Raw genomic sequence first — 15,284 nt, 5'->3', positions numbered from 1 at the left:
CAACTCCAGAATCAAACAACGGGTAGATTTGTTACAAGCAAAGGAGGAATATAATTTGTTTTTATTTTCGTACTATTGAATTGCGCATTCACCTTCAATCTAAACATCCTTGAATTATAAACCCGACGACATGCAAAACTTGTTTTTTATTGAACAGCAGAACCGTGAAACGTTAACTCTGCAAGTATACAAACATCGCTGGCTTAACGTCTAAATATCACTCCATATATCACAATGGCTAAGTAGCTATATAGTGAGAACACTAGCAAGGTGAACCGAAAGACTAAGGTTTGATTCCGGATTGAGACCCCCCATAAACAGAGAAAACATGTTACCAGATTAACAAGTGTGAGATCATCTGTCAAAATATCTGATTTAAATAGCTCAGGAGTAGAAGATCTGACATGATCCACCAGAGGCTTTGTGGCGGAGTAAGGAATCAAACACGATTTAAAAAATCAAATAAGATTTTTCACCATCTGTGCAACAAATTTGCTGCAAATTTTAATTGAACGACGTCACGATGTGTGGGGCGAGAGGAAATAAAACCAACTTACCACATGTGCTACACTTTAATATACAGTATATCTTACTCTTCACAGTTTACAAGCTTTTTATAGGAAAGGTAAGTGGAGAGCTTTCAATTATAGCTGTTGATTTTATTTCAATGATGATGTTATACAATCAAAGTGTCAACTGATTTCGTGGAATTTTAAACTATTGACTTAAACAATCAATTGATTTCCTTTTATTTTGCTTGCATTTTTTACTAAAATATTACAACAAGCGATCTGGTAGAGGCTGATTTTTATTGCAATTTATCTCTGTTATAGTTTTTATATTTATAATTATTTTGTATATATATTACTGACCGTTGTAAATTTGACATTCTGATTTTACATACTGATTTTCAGTTTGCTTTTGATGTTATTAACAGACGATTTGCACTAAAATGAAGATCGTATTATTGTACTTTTACTGGTACCAACTACAAGTGCAATTTTACTAGAACCTAAAGATCAATGTGCGACAGAAAAGACCTCAATTCAAACACTTTTCAATTTTGCCTCAAATATTGTAAAAGTGCAGGAAGCTATCTACAAAAAAAGTGAAACATTGAAGGAGGATATCAATAAAATGAACATGAAACTGACAGCAATGCTAGACTCAATTCAAAGTTGTCAATGTTGCGGTAAAGGTAAAAATGAATTAAGTCTTTAATTTTCTTTTTATTTTAGAATCAGTTCTTAACAAATAAAGTGTTGCCCTAGTTACAATTTTGCAAATCTGATCATAATGAGCTCTAACTAAATTATTTCTTAGACATTGTACATGTACTTGATCTTTAAAAATATGAACTTATGCTAAATGTAAGAATGAAATTATACTTAAGAAATGCCGAATGTATGGAAGGAAATCCCCTCAAAGTGGGTTGCTTTCATTGGTCAAACAAATAAAAAACAAATAAAAACATGTCAATGAATTTTTGCATAATATGTTGATTAAAGTTTTTTTCCTACTAAATTTTTCAGCTAAATATTTCGTACCATAACATATATAGTTCTTCAATAATAATTATGATAATAATGTTTCATATGAAGATTTTCGATGAAAAGAACAGGTCTGTAAAAAGTTTATTCCGAGTTTGAGTTTATTTCCAGTTTGAATAACCTAAAATACACAGCAATAAATTTTTGACTGCTATTGTAATTTATACATTTTTTCCGATGGCATTTCTAGGCATTCACTTGTATTACTGGTAATTGAAAAATCAGAAATGTTTTCATCATTTTTTTTTTGATAGCCACATGTAATACGTCATATCCACAAGGCTGTCAAGACCTGTTGCTACAAGGCCATACAGAATGTAAGGTGTACACAATTTCTCCAAACAACGGATCAAGATTCGAGGTTTTCTGTGATCAGGAGACAGATGGTGGGGGATGGACGGTAATTATCACGTGACATATAATTGAAATTGACAACAAACACAATTTCCTAATTTTAAGTTGTTGCATGATAGTAATTTTGGTCATATTCTAGTAGATACTTCTAGCCATGTGTTCTCTTGAGTAACATTTATTTTTTTCAAGATTAATTTTTCTATATTATAAGTAATAAGTGTATTAAATAAATTTTACCATTAACAGGTTATACAAAGGAGACAGGACGGATCTGAGGATTTCTTCAGAACCTGGAATGAGTACAAGAATGGGTTCGGGAATATATCAAATGAATTTTGGTTAGGTATGTAAACACACATGTACTAGTGGTAGTTGACTTGAAGCAAACGTTTTCATTAAGGCAAAGACGTATTATTTCAATTAAAAATAATTCACTTACTTTAATTGGGAAACATTTCAAGACCACCACAATTTTTCTGTCATGATAGTAAAATAAGTCAGTGAAATCTTGAAAGGTCAATGGGAGTAATTAGAGTATAATTATGCAGTATATATATTAGCCGATACTTTTAGGTCTAGCAAATGTAGTTGGTGATATGTAAGAGAATTGTTGAGATTAGTATCATCTGGAATTTATTTGTTTCCTTTATTAGAATTTAAATCCTTATTAAACGTTTGTTAAATATTTAGTTTTATTTAATCAGTATTCCATGAAATTTCTATGTTTACTCAGTAATTTCATACATCTTTAGAACAAAAACCCAAGTTTTTTTTTTTATCACAGATTCATAAGCCTAACACAAGATTCGCTGTGTTTATCATTAATTTTGTTCTGACTTTTTTGTAGAAAGACATACACATATCTTCAATGATGCAAAACAATCTGTATGAACATCTGACATATTTTTTTGGACAGGGAATGACAAAATCAACACAATTACAAATTCAGGAAATTATACTTTACGAATCGATTTGAAGGATTTCTTAAGAAATTCCAGATATGCAAGCTACAGCGTCTTCAATGTCGGGAATGAGGAGTCGGGATATGTTTTGGGCGTCTCGGGTTACAGTTGAGATGCTGGTAATTTTTTTGCTTCATTATTTTAAGCTATTATACTTTTCTGATTACATGTTAATGTTAATTTTGACGAATTTTGGCTGTACGGACTATGAATCTCGATCTGGATAGCTGAGTGGTTAGAGTATCTAACTAGTAATACAGAGACTCAGGTTCGATTCCCAGTCCACCCATATATCTTCGTGCCAATTCCCTTTCCTACTATACAAATTTCAGCTTATTTTTTCTTCAGGCGACTCCTTTTCGACTCGACATTATGGTGCAACATTTGTCACAAAGGATAGGGATGATGATAAAACTTGTGCAAATAGAATCAAAAGGGGATGGTGGTACAAAGTTTGTCATGCGGCTAATCTGAATGGTCTGTTCTTAAAAGGAAAACACACATCGTATGCTAATGGTGTTAACTGGTCTACTTGGCTAGGATATCACTATTCCCTGATGTTTGCTGACATGAAAATCAGGAAATAAGATGGCTTTAAAAGAAGACGGAAAACAAACACTTAATTAAAACATAAATAAAAATATTACATAATAATTTTATTTTTCATGCTTATTTTGTCTTGATATTATGTTTATAAAATCATTTTGCAAAGGAACCCCGAAATGAATTGAAATGCACACATCACCTTTTATTATATTAATCAAATTCATCTACAAAGAGGATTAATTATTGGTATAAGATTGATATAATAAATTGATATCCATTTTTGCAGAGTTATAGAAGCAATTTATGAAATTGCAATGTTAAAGACATAGATAAACGTAGAATATTAAAGGATGAACTAATTGAAATAGGAGTTGTCCCCCCTTCCCCGCATAAAAAAAGGGGGAGGGGAATTATTGCAGCTAATCAATGGCATCACAGGGTGACGAGTGATCAAGCTTCAATGGGAATAGGATGTAAACGTAGTTCCTAACCAAAATGAAAGATCTGTATGTTGTCTGTCAGTTTACTGTGGCCGTAATTCATACAATGCTTTTATGAGAGGATAACGGATTGCCATGAAATTCTTCCTGCAAGTGAGACAGTATAAATCGTGACTCGGTGTTGCAGTATACGTACTGCCACAAAAAAATCCTGAAAGCTCAACTGGACGTAAGTGACGACCATAGGACAAAATTCTCTAAATTTGCTCAAAACAGCTCTCCGGCAGCAAGTGGTTGAGCCTCCATATTTGTGAAAAATTTCGAGAAGGATGTTAAAGAAAAAAAGTACTAACGAAACTAATTCAAAAACAAGCAAAACCTGGTAATTTTTTTCATATCATGCTGCTAATTAGATGGGGACAGGATAACCATAAATTCTTGAATTTCTTTACAAAAACTCAAGACTTGTGAGACTTGTGATTGTGATGTACAATTTTAAGGGTCCTCCACACACCCACAGCTTATGTTCTCATATTATTGAGCATTGCTTTTAACAAGCATATTAACCTTTAAAAACTGACCAGGGTCTAAAATGTATTTTATATTGATTCTTTAAATAATTATTTCACACGTTTCAAGAAATTTTTCAAAAGGCGTTTTTATACCTAGCACAACAATTTTGTCTTGCCCTTTCGTATATTTCTAAGCTCACAGAATAACCATAAAACCTAATTTGATCGATCAACACATTTTTTAAAGAAATTTATTTATTTATAAAAAGAACATAAAACTCGTTTTCTCTAAAATAAATCTCGAGAAAAATCAATAAGGGCTATTTTTGTAGAGAAGAAACATTAATGAGTTAGATTACATCCAAAACATTGAATTAAAATTAAATCCACTGATGTAGAAAAAAAACATTTTAAAAATCTTTGGCATCAAAGTTCCTTTTTGGAGTTATCTTTCCTGTTGCCCGGGACTCAAAAACTTTTGCAAGTCTCCGCATACGTCACTATACTACATTAAGTAATTTACTGGCCACTGAACTGGTTAAATATGAAAGAGGAAAACTAGAAACACACACTTTTTTTATCAATATTTATAAACACACAATGATATAATGTATAATTGTAACACATAAATTAGTGTGCCGAAATTTCAACTATCAAAAACAGACTCGGTTGATTAGCCTGAAAGTATAAATAACCTGATTCTCTTTAGAGAAGCGGACAGGCTATCGCCTACATCCACGGATGTAGGCGATAGCCTGTCCACTTCTCTAAAGGGAATAAAATAACCTAAACGTTTCTCGTCATACCCACCAGTACCTGTTGTTTACGAATTATTATGTTTACTAACATAATCCAAGACGTCTGTTGTTCTTTTATTTCAAAAAAAAAAAAAAAAAAAAAAAAAAAAACATATCCTTTTTATCGGTCACTCCGTGATCCTGCCGTGTGTTCATTGTGTACAAATGGTGGTAGGACAAATCGTTTATGTATATTCTCAAAAAAACCGGAAGTAAAAGTATTTTTTTTCTATATACGTCACAAGTCACATGGTTTGAAGGACCCTTAAGTTGTAAAGATAGAGCTCTAGTTTGACTGTCCTTTTGTTGTAGGGTATACAAAAGAAATGTTCGTAACTGAAAATGAAAAATGAATAATCTATAAATAATAAGACAAGAAAATCAAAATAAAATTTGTATTGTTAAATTCAGTTAGCTACTGTATACATGTTTTTTTTCACCTTTTTACATTTGCAAACAATTTTGCCCAGTTTTATATTCGCAAAGTCACAGTTCTTTTTAAGAAACTATGCTGTGTAATTAATATTCGCCCCGTTTTTAATTCGCTCAAAATAGTACAGGGCGAAAGGGGCGAAAATTTCCCTGTATAAATTAATTATAAGTGGATTGATTTCTAAGGTGGCTCGTATACATTTGAGCAAAAAAGAAAGCTCATGTAAAATTTGATTTGTGTTCAGGTTTGCAATATGTCTACATGTCTGCTTCAAGTGTATATCCAATTAAATAAGATCATTGGTCTTCGGATCAAAAGGTACCGCTCCTTTAACGTTTTCTTTTCATGTAGAAACAAAGAAAAATCCCTATCGTCATTGACAAGTATCATAGAGAGAAACAAAAGAAATAAAATGGTTTTAAAAAACACGAATGGTTTTTCACAAAGAATTGATTAATTCCAAGCCATTGAGTGATAAAGGAAAGTTTTATCTCAACATACAATGTACTGGGAATCAAGTAGCTTGCTTTAAATATAAAGAACATCACCAGAGATTAACTCATGTATGTAAATATTAAGGAATATAGGAATTAATTTTCAATATCATATCAGTCGTAAAAAGTTTTTTTTTATTCGAAACAAAATACACAATTATAAAGGTAAAACCAAGAAGATTTGATATTGTTAAATTATTCTTTGAAAAAGGTCGTTTTTTCCTCAAGATCAAGTTACAATGATACTGAGATAAGTTTAGGTGTTACAGAAACTATGTTACGTAAGTTCCTTATATTTGCACGAGGGTTGTCCAAAAGTTTGTCCAATGACGTTTTTGTTAAAATAAATGGTTCTATATGCATCTTTTGTATATCGAAATATTTCTCATGAAAAAATAAGTAAGAATTATTTAATTTTTATTGATGAAACTTAATATTTTTGTAAAAATCGGGGTCTTCAAAGATCGCAGATTGAGCTCACGGACCAGTCTGACGTTACGCTAATTTAATTATAACGTCAAACATTTGGATTTTGACTTAACACATGTTGATGGACACACACTACATTTCTTTTTTAAGGCGCAACGCACTTCGAAGTGCTAGCAATAATCTTAAAGTATAGATTATAATTATTTAATTTTGAAAATTCAAAACAGTGCACACAAATTTACGAGCGTCATTTAAATTAACACTTTGTATACCCAAACTGAACAGCCCAGTCCGACACTGCGCTAGATTTATAACAACGTCATGAATAGAAATCTCCATTTACAGTTAATTACATGTGTTTTTAAATTCTTGTAGTGTCTTCGAATTTGTACACACTGTTGAAAAATCGTATATACAAATCCCAAATCGATACATTCAAAATAATTCAATAATTTTATGTCGTTTTAACAAATATTGTGTATCTTACATCGTTTCAACCGTTATAAATCTTAAGTTTTTGACCGGACGCTGCCCCGTGCCGACGGACGACGTCACTTCTTCTGCTGAGTTTTGACACGTTTTTTGTTAAGGTTTTTTTTGTGTATTTTCGTTGTCTATATAGTAAGCGATATTTCAGTTATCCTAAAATGATAATAACCTCTTTATTTGTGTTACATAAATTTTTTATTAATTTTTTACGTGTTTTATATAGAAAATAATCATTTTAAGTCGAACTCTTTATATCAGAGTTTACATCATTTTAACCTTGGTCCGTGCGCACTTTCCGCGACCTCTAAAGACCCCAATTTTTACAAAAATATTACGTTCCATCAATAAAAACTTCATCATTCTGACTTGTTTTTTCATAAGAAATATTTTGATATACAACAGATTTAATACAGAACCATTTATTTTCACAGAAACGTCATTGTCCACGAACTTTTTGGACAACCCTCGTATTATTTTCTCTTCATCCCACATATCTTTTTATTTGCAAAAATTTCAAATCAACCAGAAATAAATTATATTCAATACGCTTTGCCTGTTTAAAATTTGATCATGAAACAAAGTCTAGCTAGGTGAACAGGAAGTCCAATGTTTGAGTTGGGATTGAAACATTCGATAAATAGGTAAACATGTTGCAGGGGTATTTGGTGTGGAATTATCCGTCAAAGCGTGAAGTTTTGGCACGATCCACCAGAGGCTCTGAGACGTAGTAAATGATTAGACACGATCTTTAGAAATAAACATTATATTGCACCATCTGTGCAAAAGTATGCTGCACATTTAAAATCTTTCCACGTCACGATGATTTTGGCGAGAGGAAATAAAGGAAGTGTTCCTTATGTATTTTACGTTATTTTATCGTATATGTACTTGTAACAGTTTATAAGCTTTACATATCAAAGGTAAGTGAACAATCTCCATTTCAATTCTAGATTTAATTCCTGCAGTTATACGATCATATCACCAAATGATTTTTTTATTCGAGTTTTTGCAAATTATGCTTAACATTGGAATTATTTAGCTCATGATAATTCTTTATTTAAACAAATATATAGTTTTTTAATTTAAGATATCAATTCCAGAATCTGTTTTTTTTAAATACCTTGGGATAAGACACAAATGACAGTCCATATTTTAAATGGGGTTAGACACAGAATTGAAGTTTATAATATCTCATTTTTTTAATATACTATCATTTCTAAACTCTTCCTAAAGCATTTCATACAAAGATACAATATAAATTAATTTTATCTGAAAATTATTGAAACTACAAATCCAGAACTCATTTGATTGACACATTCTTGCACTTTCAAAAAGTAAAATTTATCCTCAATTCTTAAGGTTAGTCACTTGTTAATTTTGCTTAAGGATTTTTTAAGAAGCGTTTTTTGAATAATTACTCAATACCATGAATCAAAATCGCAGAAAATAAATGGGGGGGGGGGTGTGCATCTTACTGAGCTACGTTACAATTAAGCTGACCTTTTTGCACTTAAATTTTAATTCCTCGGTGAACTACTTTCATGTTTATTATATTTTATCAGATGTAACTATGGCAATAAATGTAATCATAATTTACATGAAATAGTTTGAATAATATTTATTTTTTAACAAATCTTGCAAATCAAAACGCGTAAATAATTGTGTGACGCTTTTAATTTCATTAAAGCAGATCTAGAAACATACAAAGTGTTTGGGGAACTAAAAATCTATACAGGCAATATAATATTTTGTAGTATCAAAACTTTTACAACTCGCGCTGATCAGTCACAAGTATTGAATAGTTTGAAATAAGGGGAAAGAGTTGGGGCCAGTGATGTTAATTTTGAATTATTGGTCAAACTTTTCAGGCAAGAAAGATGTGAATATTATCTTGACATCTTAAATCATTTTCATTTCTCTGCAATTTTTTTTATAATAAACGTGAGAGAATAAGAATATAAAATGAGACCTGTTTAATATTCCTAGCACATCATAACAGAAAATAAATAATCTCCGAAAAAAGCATATACAACTCAGGTTAAACATCAAATTGTGCAGATCTGTAGAAATTTAGCATAATATCCTTCCACCACAAGAAGTTAATCCCCCACAAATCCTACTTCTTCGTTAATTTTTGCACAGTTTATTTTCATTAAATATTGTACAGTTTACATTGCTTAATTTAAGTATTTTATAAAAATTGAATTACAATAAAAAGTTTTGAAGTGAAAAATCTTGCTTGATTATTTCCTAAAAGATGACGAGTGAGATACCTTAAGAAAAGAATTAATTATGCCCATTTTGAAAAGTTTGAGAGTATGCAGTGATCGGGATGGACGTACGTCCTTTCATCTGGCTGTTCGTCTGTCTGTACCTCTCCGTCTGTTACGGTTTGGGTACCCATATCTTATTATCTTATTGTCTATTATACTCCTAAATGAAATTAAATGAAACTTTTACATAGTCGTTGTTGCATAGTGACATTGTACATGTGCTTTTTATAATTTACTTTTTATCGGGTTCTAGATATTAAAACATATACTAAACTTCTTTCTATAATATTGAAGGGCACTCATGTCTTATTCGAAACTCGTGTGACCGATGTGCAGGGGATGCTCACTCCTCCACGATACCGGACACATTCTCTGATCTTTCAAAGGACAATGTCTCTTTTTCTTTTTTGTATTGATAAATAAACTTTTGAGCTCGGGTACTGTATATTATCTCCATATATTTAAATTGTAAAACTACTGGGGAATGCGGTTTTATTTTTCAAATCTCTGCTCTGAATGTTCTTGATTATAGATAAACATATTTATAGTAAGCCACGACATATTTCTTTTTTATATTAAAGATAAAAACTACTTTGTAAAAGTGCAAGGATTCGAAAATCATTTCACGAAATTCGTAGCTTCCAGATCAGTTAAGTTCTGATGTTCTTATTTACCCATTTAATCACAAAAGATCTAGCAGAGGTCGATATTTTTTTTCTATAGAACTGTCGTATATATATATATATATATATATATATATATATATATATATATATATATATATATATATATATATATATATATATATATATATATATATATATATATATATATATATATATGAGCTTATATATTGTACATATTTTAGCATGTTATCCACTGAGAAAGATTCCGCTGAGTGATTTAAATTTTAACTTTGTTCTAGATAACAACAGAGGATCGGCATTAAAATGAATAGCATGCTATTTATACTCCTATTGGTACCAGCTGCAAGTGCAATTTTACCTGAACCAATTGATCAATGCGTAACAGAAACGACTATTACAAAATTGAAGGACGCTATTTGCAATGACACACTTAAATCAGGAGGAGAGATAACTGATTATAAGACAGGATGGGCAACAAAAGAGGATATCAGTAAAATAAACACGAAACTGACAGCAATGCATGAATTATTACAAAGTTGTGGAAAAGGTAAAAAAAAATAATTGATCTTTAATTTTCCTTTTATTTGAAATTGATCTGATCTTATATTAAGTATTGTTTTTGATACAATCTTGTAAATCTGACCAGAACCACCTTCAGTTCAATTATTGTTCTTGTCAATATTTTGCATAAGTTAAATACTGGACGTATATATTCCAAATTACAAAAAATGGAAATACAAAAAGGCATCAATCATGACTATTTGCTTTCAGACATCGTGTCTAATTTTTTAAAATATAGACTTAAAATTGATATAAAAAGGAAATTACGTTAGGTACGTTGTAATTCTTTTAATGCTATTTTGGTTTCTCTTAGATATTCAGTGAAGTTATTTGTACACGTTCATACAGAGTTGCAACATGAATATTTTGCAATGAGTGAAATTTTCTTTGGACAGACACATGTAATACGTTTATTCCAAAAGACTGTCAAGACCTGTTGCTGAGAGGTTACAGAGAGAGTAAGGTGTACACAATTTACCCGAATAATGGAACTTGGTTTCAGGTTTACTGTGATCAGGAGACAGACGGGGGTGGATGGACGGTATTTACCTATTTACATCAAATTGAAATCGACAACATACACAATTATCTACTTTTAATGTGTTGTATCAGAAATCTAATAATAACTTCACTCAAATTGATTTTTCCTTTCAAATTTAAGTGATATTCAATTAAGTCAATGTATTCTTCTATGGACTTTCATACACAGGGGTAATAAGGAAGCATACAGAAAATTCAACCATGACTAAATCACTGATACATTATGAAGACATTAATAGGTGAATTAACACTAGAAAATGAATAGAAACATGTAAAATGTTTTTTTTTATTTTGCTATGCTTACAAAGATACGTTCAATATAGTTTCAAGGCAAATATCGTGAATATCATGTGAACTTCATAGGGAGTTTTTTTTTATTTTACAGGTATGCTTATTTATTTTAATTGAATATCATTATTCTATTTCGAAGACAGTCAGCTATTTAAGTTTCTTGTTCAGCCTTTCCTCTGTCATTCGTGACAAAAATAATACAATAGAGGAACAATGAGTTGGATATTTCAAAACATAGGATTGTGCAGATGGAAAGTTTGTCTTTTAAAATACTTGGAAAGTGCTGCTAGAATCCCAGTTTAATCAAAGTTTTACAAAAATTCTCGGTTCATTAGAACGAAATTAAAAAATTCGGGTAAGATTCGTTCGAATAGAGTGAAAAATTTATTTTACTGATCATGAGAGGACAGTGGGATTGTGGAAGCACTTTTAGGCAAAATAGATGTTTTTGAACTATATTACTCAAAGAAATTATCAAACTCCGGGTTTTTATTGTTCGGTTAGCTTTTAATCAAGGAACATTTCGCTATTATATTGTAATAGAAGCCAGAAGATACCATAATGGTTGTATACGTTTTTTGCGTGAGACACTCTTTTATCTTTATGCAATAGACAAGTAGAGCTTATTTAAAAAAACTTACAGTCTTTAGCAACAACCTTAAACAGTAAACTGATCTACACCTATCAGGCCGTTTTATTCTTTTAAATTCTACATTAGCTGTTTTTTTTTTCTAGATAGGTATCCGCAATACCAACTTTTTTATTTTATCAAGAATACTTTAGGAATCACTGTCTAGTGACTAGAGGATGCCTGGGCATCAACGATTGTGGGAATCATGGAATAATTTACATAACAGGCAATTTCAAAAGCCTTCGTCCAGTGACATCAAAAACAAAAACAGCCTCTCGAGATTTGCATGCATATTTGGGCTCCTCAGCGTTGAAACAGAGGCAGATGTGCACGAGATTTGCATGCGTATTTTGCTTCCTTAGTATTGACCTATCGACCGGCCTAATTTACATTCTGGTAGTATTATCAAAAAATCAACTCTGCTAACTTTCAAAGAGTTATCACAAAGAAAAATATTGGAAATCGAAAAATAATACAATTAATAATGCGGATATTTCAAAATGGATACACCCGGGCCTGAAAACAAAACAATCAACTTTATATAGCCTAATAAGTGTGATAATTTTATATTCAATATATTTTTTTTCAAGGTTATTCAAAGGAGACAGGATGGATCTGAAGATTTCTTCAGGACCTGGAATGACTACAAAACTGGATTCGGAAATCTGTCAAATGAGTTTTGGCTAGGTACATGTATATTACTAGTTTGAATTATTATTTTTCGAAGCGAAATTTTTATTGATATTAAAGAAATAAGTTTCGGTGCAAAATCCATTCAATTTTTCTTCCAGCAATATATCTTAATACAAGTATTTTATGTAATTCTGAAAAAAAAAACCCGAAAACAGAATGAAACAAATTACATTAAGTCATACGCCGTACAAATACTTAGCATATGGGGAAAGGGCTAACAAATTGTTAAGGTCATTCATAAGGGAATCACATGTCTTCTGGAGATTATTTTGTTTCATTTATTGAAGTTAAAATCCAGAATCAAACAAGAATATCACGATTTTACTATATTTGTTAAGTAATTGAATTCACATCATTAAATAGCAAAATTAAGATTTTACGAGATACGAAGCTGTTCAATAAATAATGTCCAAGGTGGATAGAAGCAAAAGACGCTTTACAATAATTTAATCTTCATTATTTTACTTATTAATCTCTTTTAATTAAAACACATGTCCGTAATATTTTCTATCCTATTTCTGATTGTTTGTAGAACTAAGTTTTGTTTATGACCCAAAGTATACTGGAAAATGGCAGATCCAATAATTTCATGTACTTGTTTCTTCCTTGCGAGAGGTATTTTTCAGGTTTGGAAATAGAAACAAGTCAAAAGGTCAAAGATCTGGCGAATATTGTTATTGTGAAGGAATATTTACTATCTGTTTATCCCAAAAAACATCTTTACTCTTCAGGGCGTGCGGGTTTGGACGCTGTCATGAAGAAATTTAATGTAGTGGATTCCTGAATCTGTGTCCTTCTTCTAATGAACATTTAAAACTTTATTTTTGCTTTCTAGACTGCTCTTGATATAAAACCGTCTCCCCGAATACGAATTTGAACAATAGTACCACTAATATTTAAAAAAATGGCATATAAAATATGTCCTTGTGCCCTTGCAATTCTTTGCTCTCACCAGACCTTCACTGCTTTTGTCAAGTACATCTTATTGGAAATTTTGTTTTGAGGATATTAAGCAATTTATATTCCATTATCTGTTTGAATATCAAACAAACGTGGATAAATACAATTACTGATATTTTAACATACCCCGGTTATTGTTAAGAAATTTGTACATGCTGTGATTTTCTCTCATTTTTCAAAATGTAGGGTGACCTTTGATAACTAAGCTTTTTTACCGTGAAACGATTCTTAAAAATAGTCTAAACTACTCCCGACATGATGTCTATAAAACATACTTTTTGACGTAAAAACAATCATACAGCATCAAATATTGTTTGTTGAAATACGGCAAACAGTACATAAGTTGTTATATTTTTTCGTCGGCAAGGACGGTATTCATTTCTTATGCCCGTTACATTTTTATCATTGAAATCCACCTGCTCATTTGTCTATAAAACATTTCAGTGAATATATCTTTTTTGAACAAGTTTTATAGTAGCTTTGATGAAGCTATCATTTTTCACTCTAGTTTGCCGGTTCTTTATCATTCATTTATAATGCAGTGTCTCGAATAGCCCTTGATTCCCAGCTTCTCACAATAAAACTATGTGATGAAAAATTGTCATATAGACAGTTATAAATTCATTAAAGTTTCAATTATGAGAGAACGTCAAGTTTTATGTCAGATGACAACAGTATTGTATATATCAACAAAACAATGGACGCCCCGTACACATTTTTTTCATTACCTTAATGCAAATATGAATAGATTTAATTCTTTTCATATTCGTATGGCATACAGTTCAGAATATTATTTTTTGAACAGCCCTCATATACTTAAAACTGTACAAACGCAAAACGGAGTGTCCATTCCGTGTTTTTATCTTTCATTTTCATGCATTAAATTTTCGGTTGGAATACGTATTATTTTTGTTTCTTTCTTAAAATGCAAAGAAAACTGTATATTTATATTTCACGCTGGCAGAAAATGTTTTATAGGGAATGACAAAATCCACACTATTACAAACTCAGGAAACTACACTATACGATTCGACTTGAAGGATTTCTTAGGAAATTCTCGACATGCAAGCTACAGCACCTTCAATGTTGGGAATGAGGAGTCGGGATATTTTTTAAAGGTCTCAGGTTATAGTGGAGACGCTGGTAAGTTCCTTCAGTCAATAAAGCTGAACACGATTCGTGAATAGAATTTGTCCGCCCTTTTGTTCGGAGAATCGCTATAACTGCAGACCCCTATAAAATTTGCAGGACGTATTCTGTCTTCAGTGTAATCAGCCGACGAAGGTGGAGACGGGCGCGATAATATAACATAATTCTTAGTCTAATGCAGTAAAGTAAGATACCAACGAAACTTACAATTATAGTTTTACAGTTCAGTGCAGTATACTAACAAACACAGTAACACATAACTGCTATAAAAAGTTTAAAAAAAAAAGTAATGCAAGATAAGCAGCACAAACACTTGCTGCCACGACTATACCCGTGATAATAAAGCAGTCAGGTATGGCGCATTTGAAGAGAATACTCTGGTGCTGATGTATCGTAGATAATGATATCGAAAATGGCGTTTGTCTATTTACGAGTCGTGTTCATCTTTAATATAAGCTTATACTAATCTGATTACATTAAATGTTTCTAATATAACCACTGATATATTTTTTTTCTTCAGGCAACGCATTTAC

The 15,284-nt window shown here is 31.2% G+C and overlaps 2 protein-coding genes across 2 annotated transcripts; both read left to right on the top strand.

The window, feature by feature from the left end:
- The first annotated feature begins 1,402 nt into the window (after positions 1 to 1,402).
- Positions 1,403 to 3,453, top strand: LOC134263723 (ficolin-1-A-like). Its single transcript, XM_062746108.1, has 5 exons — positions 1,403 to 1,427; positions 1,805 to 1,950; positions 2,151 to 2,247; positions 2,821 to 2,967; positions 3,215 to 3,453. The coding sequence occupies exons 1-5, from the start codon at positions 1,403 to 1,405 to the stop codon at positions 3,451 to 3,453; spliced, it is 654 nt and encodes a 217-aa protein (XP_062602092.1).
- Positions 3,454 to 10,258: 6,805 nt separating this feature from the next.
- Positions 10,259 to 14,745, top strand: LOC134263775 (techylectin-5A-like; the record flags this gene model as incomplete). The annotated part of the gene is made up of 4 exons (XM_062746156.1): positions 10,259 to 10,473; positions 10,883 to 11,028; positions 12,540 to 12,636; positions 14,581 to 14,745. Coding segments are annotated over exons 1-4 (439 nt in total), but the record flags the coding sequence as incomplete, so codon positions are not given.
- Between the last annotated feature and the right edge of the window lie 539 nt (positions 14,746 to 15,284).

The sequence above is a fragment of the Saccostrea cucullata genome, unplaced genomic scaffold, assembly GCF_032062105.1.
Source record: "Saccostrea cucullata isolate Sc308-1 unplaced genomic scaffold, CSIRO_AGI_Scuc_v1 ctg3701, whole genome shotgun sequence".
Lineage (NCBI taxonomy): Eukaryota > Metazoa > Mollusca > Bivalvia > Ostreida > Ostreidae > Saccostrea > Saccostrea cuccullata.
Note: the sequence above shows the minus strand (reverse complement) of the source record. Positions and strands in the feature narration are given on the sequence as shown.

Excerpts from the sequence above, each read along its gene's own strand:
- LOC134263723 (XM_062746108.1), top strand. The coding sequence starts at position 1,403 with ATGTATGGAAGGAAATCCCCTCAAA. Across the intron at positions 1,428-1,804 it reads TGGAAGGAAATCCCCTCAAA|CCACATGTAATACGTCATAT; the intron begins GTGGGTTGCTTT and ends TTTTTTTGATAG. Across the intron at positions 2,248-2,820 it reads ATCAAATGAATTTTGGTTAG|GGAATGACAAAATCAACACA; the intron begins GTATGTAAACAC and ends TTTTTTGGACAG.